At 46.6% G+C, this 11510-nt stretch overlaps 1 protein-coding gene and 1 non-coding gene across 2 annotated transcripts in view; both read left to right on the top strand.

Annotated features, from left to right (window-relative positions):
- Positions 1-11510, top strand: part of Fbxw8 (F-box and WD repeat domain containing 8) — a 95561-nt gene that overhangs the window by 3346 nt on the left and 80705 nt on the right. The window contains exon 2 of the mRNA XM_031337640.1: positions 9153-9257. Coding sequence (XP_031193500.1) covers positions 9153-9257 — 105 coding nt within the window. The remainder of the gene's footprint in view (positions 1-9152; positions 9258-11510) is intronic.
- Positions 2751-2857, top strand: LOC116071627. Its single transcript, XR_004111033.1, has one exon. It is a non-coding gene; the product is annotated as a U6 spliceosomal RNA (small nuclear RNA).

Raw genomic sequence — 11510 nt, 5'->3', positions numbered from 1 at the left:
ACTTAAACAAAGTTTATACATGATCTGATAAAACCATTCTATGTTCCAGCATGGTCACTGGTCAAAGTACATATTAGATCAAGGAGTTTTTTTTTTTTAAACAACAACAAAAACTCACCACCACCACCAAACAAACAAACAAACAAAACCCCCCCAAAAACCCAGGGTATTTTAGTTTTATTGCTGTGAAAAGACACTGTGACCAAGGCAACTCTTATAAAAGAAAGCATTTAATTGGTGGCTTGCTTACAGTTTTAGAGGTTTAGTCTGTTTAGTCTGTAATCCTTGCGGAAGGATGACAGGCATGGTGCTGGAGCAGTAGCTGAGAGCTTTGTATCCTTTTGATCTGCAGACAGAGAAGTGACTGTGGGCTTTTGAGACCTCAGAGCCCACCCTCTCCTCCTGGCAAGGCTTCTTCCCTCCTACAAGACCATACCTCCTAATCCTTCCCAGACAGTTCTAACTGGGGAGCAAGTATTCAAATATATGAGCCACACAGGTGTCACTATGCAGACCAGTTGGCTTCTAACTCAGAAACCTTCCTGCCAGTTCTGGGATCAAAGATGTGGCTGCTGTGTTGGGAAGAAGTGGGTTTTGATTTGTGGTGGTGGTGGTAGTGGTTGTGGTTGTTGTTTTTTATATATGCTACATGTTAGGGTGTGTTCTTTCAGTGGAATTGTCTTTTGTGAAAATTGCCTTTGGACATTTTATTTTGAAATGTACAGATCTTAGCTGTATAGCTCGACACCTTCTCTAGATTGTGTGCATACACACATCTGAAACAGCCGATCACAGGACTGGGTTCCTAGCCTGTCTGCACCATGTTCCTCACTGTGTTCTCATCCGCAGGGCCTGACCACTCACTCCACTTTGACTCATCTGCAGTGGCGTCAGGCAGCATTACTCTAGTCTGGGTTCTTGTGCAGAGCCTTGTGGACAAGTTGCCCAACACTGAGATAACTTTGATTAGATGGTTAGACGGTTTGGGTGTAGTGCTGCTGGGAACATTTTGTCTGACCCTTGGGATGTGTGCATGTTTCTCTTGGTTATTTTTATTTTATTTTTTTGCTCAGCAGTGGAATCCCAGGGTTGTGAGCATGCAGGTCATAGTTACAGACCCATCTCTACCTGTTGGTACTGAATAGAACTAAAGCAACAATGGTTTAAGTGTTCCAGCACTGCAAGATAAACTCTATCTGGCACGATCTGATTATCGTGTGCTTCTCCCACACTTTCTAAAGAAGGAGTAGCTCCTGGAAAGGAAGGTGAAGTTCCCCTGGAGTCCTGGAACCGACAGGCTGATGCTGCCAAGGCAGAGCATGCAAACCTGAATCTGGTTCTTGTGTCGTAGCTGTGTCACATTAAGACCTCCTGTTTGAGACAGGGCTTCTGTAGCCCAGGCTGGTCTTGAACATGCTGCAGCTGATGGCAAACTTTGATTTCTCATTCTGTAGCTTCTACTTCCCCCAATGCAGGGAACATGTTTTCTTGTACTGTGGGTTGAATCCAGGGCTCCTAAGCAAACACTCCTCTAACTGAGCTACATTCCAGCCCCTGTCACTTTTTTTGGTGCTGTCTCCCCTGCAGTATCACTAGTGTGAGGGCAACCAAGAGAAAAGTTGCCGTCCACTGGACACAGCTGTGTCAGAGTGTCTTTGGCTGGATATAGGCCAGAACCTTTGACAGACAAGCACAGCTGAAGTGAAACTGAAGTGCCTCTGTGCAGCCTTGTCTTCTTACAAGAAGCTTTTAATAGCATCACTTGGCCAGCTTGCTTATGGAAGTGGTTGGTGAATACCCATACTGGCAGTTGGGAGGTTTGGATGGGCCAGTGCAAGGGATGGTAGACCCTGGTTCGAATCCCAGAGGCAGTAGTTACTGTCTTTTGTGTCCCTCCTCCAAAACCAGGTTCCTTGTGGACAGTGGTGTCATATCAGTTATTCTTATGCCAGCTTCTTTAGTGCAGGGTTGTGACTGCCAATTGCTTGGTGGAATTTTGTTTAGGTGGTTGATCACATCTGACCCACAAAGACACAGATGCCCAACTCAAACTGGCCTAAAAACACCCACCGGGATCTGTTGACGCATGTATTTGGACCCATGGATATGCCCAGGAGGTGGTGCTTGCTCTGGGCAGGGTATCTATCACCCAGCTGGGACCTCGTGCCCCAGTCCTGCTTGTCTGCTGGTTTTCCCCACGGGAGGTTGTCCCGATGCCTTTCTCTTCAGGAGAGGATGGCTAGCAGCTGCAAATGTATCTTCTGCCAGCGCATCAGTGCCGGGAGAGCACAGCATCTGTTCTGTGGTGCACAGTGAAGCTGTGGTCTTACTGGTCCAGACTGGGTCATCTGAACAATCTCAAGCCAATTACTAATTGAGATTGGTCCAGATCTGTGTCCAGTGCCCACTCCTGTTCATCCAGCAGGTCTGTACTCATTGTTGAGCTAGAGCTGGGGAGTCAGCAGTGTTCAGCGTGGACTGGCCTCTCCAGCTTCTTGACTGTTAGAATGATGTTAGTGGAGGCAAGCCAGCCCTGGTGGGCTCTGGATCTGCCCAACTCATATTCAGACCCCACTCCTGGCTACCTGTTGTTAACTCATTGGTCAACTAAATGGAGTGACTCCTCTGCTTCTGCTTACCTTCCTATTAAGGCTCAGTTTAATTCCATCTACTGTGTTAGCTCTAATCTCCCCAGTCCAAATTTCTCTTCTAACTACAGTGTTCTTATCAGTGCCATTCATTTAAAAATGTTACTCACTTTGGCAGCACATGTAGTGAAGCTGGTACAATACAGAGAAGATTGGCATGGCCCCTGTGCAAGGATGACACGTAATTTCTTGAAGTGTTCCATATTTTTTTTTGAAGTAAAGCATGAGAATTTGGCATCTCTGTTTATTAGTAAATTGGATAGTGACATTTGAAGATTGGGTTAGAAATGTTGCACTTGAAGAAAAAATACATTTCATTGAGCTGTGCTATAGACACATTTTCTCATAGCTGAAATGTGAAGAAAAAGGACACATGATTAATTAAAGAAACATTGAAAGACCAAGATGATTATCCCACATCATTCCCTCCATTATTACTAGAAATTACTGTCCCATGAGCTACAAAGAGAATATTGTATACAGTGCTGAGAACTAAGATCCAGGTTTTCTCCTCAGTTCAAAAATTGTTAAATCTTTGTTTTGATTTTAAAATCAAAATAAGTATGTTTATGCTTCTATTCTGGGATGAAATAAAGGAATTAGTATAAAAAATTATTCATGAACTATCAGGCCTTTGCTTGGGAGCCTTTTTTCATGATCTCTGTGTGTATTTACTAAAACAAATTTGAATGTCTTTACTGGAAGGTTTTGCTCCTTGAAGAAGTATAGGCTTTGTCCATCTATCCGTCTATCTTCCCATCCATCCACTCATCCATCCATCCTCTCCTCAGTCTACACTATTCACTAAGTGGCTTGTTAGCACCAGACATTATTCTAAGCTCTGAGGATACAGCAGTGAACAAGGCAGAATCTGACCTATTTGAGTAGATACTTGCTAGGCAAGCAAGTGCTCTGGAGAGAAGAAACCCTAGGCAGAGTAGAGCGTGTCTTCAAGGAAAGGAACTTCGTCCTACCTAGTGCTGCCCTGCAAGGCTTTCTGGAAGGCAGAGCTGCTTGCAGTGGACTGGGGGAGGGGCTGGCAGAGATTTCTCTGGTGCCAGTGGCTTCATGGTTATGCAAGCTGAGTGGTCACATGGGTCATACCCTGCACTTAGTTTAATGCTTGCAATTGTTATTTATTTTAAATGATGTATGTATCTATATGTCAGTCTGTGCACGGTGCCAGGAGAGGTATTAGATTCCCTAGAGCTGGAGTTGTGGGGGTTGTGAGCTATCTGACATAGGTGCTAGGAATTGCAGGAGCAGTACCTGCTCTTAACCACCGAGTCACCTCTCCAGCCCCTACAATAATAATAATAATAATAATAATAATAATAATAATAATAATAATAATATTATTATTATTATTTATTCCCTTAATTTGCAGCCCCCAAATTGTTAAGTTCTCTTGTCTTAGGAACCCTAGCACACTTGCTCTCACACCAAGCTCCACGATGACTGCAGCAGACGCTGCTGGTGGGCTATGCTGTCACTTACCAGACAGTTCACGTGCATGGTCCAGCGCTTCCTGAACTGAACCCTCTTCCTTTGAGTGCCTCTTCTGCCTTCTGTCCAGCCCAGATCCTGAATCTCCGATTTCAGCCTTGATTCAGCTGGGCTCTGAAGGCAGAGGCTGGCCTGTTTGCCGCACAGATTTTTTTTCATCGCCACGCCCAGCCTCCTGGTAGTCCTCAGGTTCATAGCTGCCCTTCCTACCTCCCTTCTGCTGACCCTAGGATGGAGAGATCTGCTGTCTGCATGGCTTATCTCCACCTCACATACTGCACAGTCCCATTACAGGACTGGATGGCATCCAGTCTCACTTGTAGCTTGAGAAAATAAACTGGTAGACTGGGAAAAGGCTCAAACACTCTCAAAATAGTCTCCTGTATTTGGAAAGAATAGCAGATATTTCCTGAGAAATTACCAGCAGGTGAGGAATGAGAGTGACCCTCACAGTTTTGAAACCAGTTCTAAGTAAATCTCAGGTATCTCCCAGGCATGGGCATTGTGCAAGGTACTGGGCCGGTTCGCTTCTGTAGGTGACAGTTGTCTCCGTGGGCAGTCCACAGCTTGATTGACTACTTCTGCTTGCTCTCGTAGCTGGGCTTGGGATTACATTCGATGTGAAGAGATAAATCAGCTTTTTGTGCGCTGCTTAGTAACTTAACCTCTCTTTATAGCAAGAGAAAGGATTCCTAAGCTCTAAATAGCTGACTTACTAATGAGGCCTGGATACCTTGGGGACCATCTCCTGTATTTATTCCGTTTTATATGCGATGACTTACCTCCATAAAAGATTTACCTCTTTCAATATAGAGGCCATTTCTCATACATTTGCTAATAGCACCTCCCTTCCCCCACACTAGGCATGTCTCTGAATTCACAATGTTTTGCACATACATTAATTTAAGCTGGGTGGTGTGCCTCCTGTACCGATATCTAGGGACTTCAGAAGAACAGAAGTCTGTGGAGGTAGCTCCAGTGCTGCCTCTGTTGGTATCTGATGCACTTTGACATTCCTGTTTGCTTGTGCAGGGAAAGGTATTTCAAGACAGAATGGGTGCCTATTTTGAGAGTGTTTGAGCCTTCCTCCAGTATACCAGATTATTTTCTCAAGCCACAAGTGAGACTGGATGCCATTCATCCCTGCAGTGGCACTGTCCAGTATGGAGGCTTGAGATAAGCTGTGCAGACTGCAGGTCTCTGCATCCCAGGGTCAGCAGAAGCAGCCCCGTAGATCTGTTTAAGAACCATCTCGAGTGAGCGCCTGAGTGGCGGTTGCCCCAGAGATGTGTGTTGGGAAGTGCATCTTGGAGTCAGGTTCTTCCCCCTACACTGATTTGGTCTTAGTAATTATAATTACCTCTCTTCTGCTGAACAGGAGAAGGCAGATTAAGTTTCTAACACGTCTGTACAAAGACTGTCCATTTATGGAGTTAGGCTTATAGTAGGACACTAGGACATCAGCCTCTCTGGGGACAGATCTCATCACAGTTTATCTCAGTGCTTTTTTGGAGTGAGGCCAACAGACTTTGGGAAAATCCAGTGTGCACTGACCTTAGCCGTAACACAGCCCCTTTGTGTGATTCCACTCTGGATTTTTCTATCTACCCATGATTCAGGGCCATGGTTCTCAACATGTAACTTGCACAAAACATCCCTGAGAAAGATCTGTGAGCCCTGCCCATAGAATTTTGGGGCACTAGTTCTTTAAGGTGCCCACGACATTAAAACAATGCCATGTATGATTTCAGTGTCAGACTGAGAGTCATTGAGAGGCAGAGACTTGTTCTTGGCACCATGGTGAAAGCTGTAAAGCCACATCCTCACCAGCAAGGTGCTTTCTTTTGTCTAGAGCTTGAGTTTGGAGAGCTACACTGTCACCCTTTGTCAGTTGATGTTCTTACACTGTTGCATTGCCTTTAATATTTCTGTGCCATTCTTTCCTGAGAACATTGTGTTCTCTGTCTGTCACAGGGTTGCCCTGGTGTGGTTTGTAACTGCTAGCTGGTGATGTGCTCCGGATGCCTGGGTGGCAGCCCAACAGCATCCTTGGTATCAAGGGCTTTCTCCACACACAAATACAACAAGCAATGTCTGCAGGAGGAATGGCTTTGTGTCATCATAGGACACTTCAGCAGCAGCTAAGTGCTTGGAGGAGTTGCTGAGCTATAGCTTGGGTCAGGGTGGCATCAGGTCCTGCCACAGGGTTGACCAAACTAGTAATGTTGTCTCTGGTAAGGTGTTTCCCATGTAGACAAACACCACAACATTCTGAAGCTTATGGGCCAGGCACTTTCCTGTTTCCTTTGTTGGAGGATAGAATAGCATCTTTCTCTTTACATGCATGCTAATATACCACCTCAGGGGATGTCAGAAGGTGGTTTCCTTTCTGCAGCCGTGCACTAAGAACCCTTGGAGTTGTTTATGCTCAGCACAGGACCACATGGGCTCACTGGTTAATTGGGGGAAAGTTGGACTTAGTGGAGTCAGCTCTCAGGTGTAGAGTCACATATGGCTTTAATGGGTTGGCCACTCAGGTCAGGAGTGAAACGAGTGGCCTTGTCCTCAATGCAGACTCTTGGAGGGGATGGCACTTTAGTGAGGTAGCCCCTTTAGCCAGAGGCAGCATCACACAGAACTTAGTTTGTGGGCTCCTGACCATGGTTGTGCATGTGGCATGAGCTCTCGGTGCCTCTTTGGTGACTGGCCTCCTTTTCCCTCCTGCCATTCCCTAACCAGTGGTGGAACAGGGAAGCTCAGCCTCATGGAAGTACGGGAGGGGACTTAGACTGTTTTGAGTTGATATTGTCAGGCATTTTAGAGTTCAGAGGCAATCCTAAGAATGTGATTTAAAAGAAAAAGTTGGCTCTGCTGTGTTGTTTACTTTCTTACAGTTCAGCCTAGAAACAGTGGCTGGCCTCCAGATCTTACAGACGGCCCAGCACAGAGTCTGTCTAACTGTTGGTGTGGTAGCCCTAACAGTGCTGGAGGTCACTGCAGCACCCTGGAGGTCACTGCAGTACCCTGGAGGCCACTGCAGCACCCTGGTGGTCACTGCAGCACCCTGGTGGTCACTGCAGCACCCTGGTGGGCTTCATCTTTCTCCCACGCACCACAGCAAACCTTCCGAGCAGTTAGGTGCCCTTTAGAGTTGGTGATGCTGCTTTGTGTGGATTTGGCCTCACTCTCGAGTCCTCCTGTCACTGCTGGGAGTGTTTGCTTACAGTGGGGTAAGTTAAGGAGCAGTGAGTCTTCAACAGGCATCAAGAGTGACAGTGGGAAGTCTGTAGTGTGAGGAAGAGAAAGGAACTGGCACCCAGGCTCTGCAGGCCTTTCACAGCAGGATTGTCTTCCATGTTGAGCATGGGAAATAGGCCAACGAAATAGGCATTTGTTGGGAGGCTGTGACTTCTGCTCAGAATAAAAGCAAAAGATGGCATTTTGTGTTTATCTCATGTTTAATAAGCTCTGGCTGACATCACTAAGGCTAGTTTGTAGTGTGGCCCACTGTAAAGAAGCCCGCAGCTTGATAGAGCATGCCTCACCCTATCTCATCCTGTGTGAGGATAAAGACACTTTTTCCTATTGTCTCTGACTGTGTGGTCAGACACACTAATGTAGAAGAAAAGGCAGAAGGCCTTTGTGAATGATAGCGTGTTTACCTTGCTTGTGCTTGCTAGGTCACAGACCAGCAGTGACTCCCACAGGGGCTTGAAGTGTCTCCAGTTGCATCTGGTTACCTGTGGTACTCTTCACCGGTGAGTTAAGGTGGCCATTAGGCAAGAACCTTCCCTGATGTGAGTCCTGGCAACTGTTTTCTTAGCAGGACCCATGCCTTCCAATTATCCTTGCAGATCTTTTCCTGTTTTTCTGCATGGCCAGCATCCTTCCACTGAGTGAACATTCTGTTCCTCCTTTGTCCACAGAGACCTGTCAGTATCTTTTCCCGGGAGAGCCTTTTGGCCTATGTGCTTAGCCTGTTTTTGTAGCCAAACATGCTGTTTTCTCTAAGGCTCCAGATTCTCCTTCAGTGCTGAAACTCCTAGATGAGTAACATGACTCTCCAGCATTCTTTACACTCAGTCTTGGGAGAGTCTGACCTGTGCTCACACTCCTTAGTCCAGCGGAGACTGTTTTCTGAAGTGGCCACCTCGAAGTGTGGAAACTTGTAGTGAGCAGTGGTGAGTTAGCAGCTTGCTTTTAGCCTGCAAGCCAGTGATGTCAGCCAGAGCTCATTAAACATGAGCTTTCTTCCCAAGCTTAGTTTGTTGGGACAAGAGGCACTCTCTGCAGCTGAGAAGCAACACCCCGATGGCTCGCAGGTGGACCTGGGAGTGTTCTTGTCACATTTGACCTTTACCCGTCCCTCTTGGTTTCCTTTGTATGCTGGGATCCGCTTGACCTTATCTTTCAGCTGAAACTCTTACTTCACCTCTGATTGCTTACCCTAGGGCAGGCAAGCTCTTGTTGCTGAGCATTACTAAACAATACTGGAGAACAGCTTTGTTTGTACTGGCTAGCTCAGGTTAACCAGCATGAGCTCCTCTTCTGAGGAGAGGTGGGCCTGCCCTCCAGCCTAGCAGCCTCCACCCTGCTCTTTCCCCACAAAAACATGTTAGTGACCTGGTCAGTACTTCTCCACCCCAGTGTTGAGGAGACGTGGCTGGTCTTTGGGAATCAGGCCAGCTTTCTTGGGCACCTGCTGCCTTAGCTTCTGTCCTTGGAAGTCAGGAGGCTTCTGCCTCATGTTTGCACCCATCCACTCAATCCTGTAATAACTGTGCTTCTCCTGGAGCATCATGGGAAACAGTCACATGGATTTCATTTCACAGTGACTGAAAGGAGGGTGGATGTGGGGGACCAGAGACCCCATTTCTTCAGGTTCTCCCTGAAAAAGCCTCATCTGTGGTCATCAGCAAGAATGTTCAGTGATAGAAAGGCCTAGAAGCACAACCTGCTCTCAGCCTCACCCTAAACAATGTCTTGCTTTCTCCACAGAATGAAATGGATGATGTGCCCTTCTTTGATGTTCATCTGCCATATGAACTGGCGATCAATATATTTCAGTATCTGAACAGAAGAGAGCTGGGTCTGTGTGCTCAGGTAAGCTCTTGCTCACACGCAGCTCAGGGTCCCCAGCTCTGACCAAGTGCAGGGAGCCCCATGAACAGTGGATTTGTGGAATCACGCAGTGGACAGAACTGACAGAGGCACAGTACAGCAGCTTACTTCAAGGAAGGCCGCCGTGAACTCCAGGCTCTCGGTCCACATTCCCACTTGATTCCTGTCTTCTGTATCAAGGCTGAGTTACGGCTGAAATCCTGGGCTCTGTCTGCGGCAAGCTAGCCTGTGTTAATATATCATGTGTGTTAGTACAAGGATGTAGCCCTTAAATCAGACTGGTCATTAGGGTGGCAGCTGAGGGTCAGCCTTGGGACAGTGGTGAAGTCATGTTTTAGACAAATCGTCTAAATTACCCTTTAAATAGCAGAACCCCACTCCTGAGGCTATTGAGAAGGGACACTCATTGAGGGAAATGCCCAGGAGCGTTGTTCATGTCATTCTGACTCTAAGCATATGCCTGTGGAGTGGAACATTGGCTATCTTGGTTGTGTGTACAGGTGTTGTGGGAACTCTTTCCCTGGAGAGACATAAACAAATATCAGGGTTCTAATGACAAGCCAAAGTAGAATTGCACCGGTGTTGCTCAGGGAGTTTGTGAGTCTATTGGGCTTCCTTACAGAGCATGAGTGAGGTAGACCTGTAAGGTATAGAGGATCCCAAAGTGGCCACACCCAGAAAGCCTCACCCCAGCATGGATATGTACCCCAGCTGCATAGATGGAGCCCCCCTTCAGTTGATCATAGTTAACACTCCAGCTCACTGGAGACTCCCTGAGTGAGCAGAATTACACACTCATGGCGGGAGGTGCATGGGGAGCAGGACTCTCCAGTGAGGGTCTACTGACCGTCCTCACCCCATTGTCTAAGGGAGGTTGTAGGTCAAATCAGGCCCCTGCCACTGGTCGTAGCTGCCCTGATGTTGGTGACAGTTGTCCGCTCAGTGGTCAGTGCTCTGCAACAGGACATTGTGGAGGTCTGAGGTCTGCAATGCTTCATATTTTTGACCAGGTATGCCTTGGGGAGGCTGGGGTTTATGCCCTTAAAATGCTCTCATCTTTTTGGCCACAAGCACGTGTACCATTTATTTATTTATTTATTTATTCATTCATTCATTTATTTATTTTTCAGTTGTCAAAATATGTATGTCCATTATTAAATCTGAGTGAGTGCTCAAGGCCTGATCCCTAGTGCCATCACCAGAAAGAGAAACAGAGTTGCATTTGGCTAATGATTAACTCAGTGTTAGACTGCTTGCTTAGGGTGAGGCCCTGGATTTAGATCCATCAGTGCAAAAATGAAAATCATTTAGTGGGCATCTCTATGTGATCAGTATAATTAGCATGGGAGTTAAGGGCTATGTCACATTTCAGTGGATATAGAACAAGTACTCAGTACACTTCAGTACTCAACATCCTTGTTTACAGTAAACACTGCCCAGAAGTACTTGTTTCATCAGTTACTTGGAAATGCTGAGCACCTTTGGTATGTCATCACAGCAGTGTGGTTAAGTGGAGATGCCAGCACGTGTTCTTGCTGTAGTGTCCATAGGAAATGAAGCCCGGGAAACCTTGACACGCAGAGTGTGAATGGAAGAGTGAAGAACACCTGTGAGGTCGTCTCTCTTCCTGAGAATTAGTTGTTTTCTAGCTCATACATTTGCTCTGCTTCCAAGAATGGAGAATGTGGACAGCGAGATAAGACTGGTGCCAGGGCTGGAGCCCTGGACTCTTCTTGCCAGCTCTGTCCTACACAGTCAGCACAGATGCTCTGATCTACTTTCTTGGTTGTGGGCTCCTGTTGAAGGAACAGTGCTTTCATATCAATGCTCTGCTCTCCCATTTTGTGGAGAGCTGTATTCTGTCTTTCTGTCTAAACAGTTTATCAGGGCACAATAGGGTCAGGTGGGAGAGGTCCCCTGTGGCACAGTGGGGCTGCACTTCAGGAGAGATGGGCTCTGCTGGGTAATTATCCTGCAGTAGTGAATTACTTAATTTGCAGCACACTAGCCTAGATCCCACTAGAATGCTTCCCAGTGTGTGTGCATGTGTGAGTCAGTGTGTGAGTGTTTGCACGCACATGAATATATATGTGTGTGTGTGTGTGTGTGTGTGTGTGTGTCAGTGTGTGTAACGTGGAAGCGTGGAAGCTATTCTTAACCAGACCCTCTTCATGGCTCAGGGATGCAGTTGGCTGTGATGGGAAACTGGGCTTTAACAGTCTTTTTTTTTTTTTT

The sequence above is a fragment of the Mastomys coucha genome, unplaced genomic scaffold (genome assembly GCF_008632895.1).
Source record: "Mastomys coucha isolate ucsf_1 unplaced genomic scaffold, UCSF_Mcou_1 pScaffold22, whole genome shotgun sequence".
Lineage (NCBI taxonomy): Eukaryota > Metazoa > Chordata > Mammalia > Rodentia > Muridae > Mastomys > Mastomys coucha.
The sequence above is the reverse complement of the archived record's forward strand: the minus strand, read 5'-3'. Positions and strand labels throughout refer to the sequence as shown.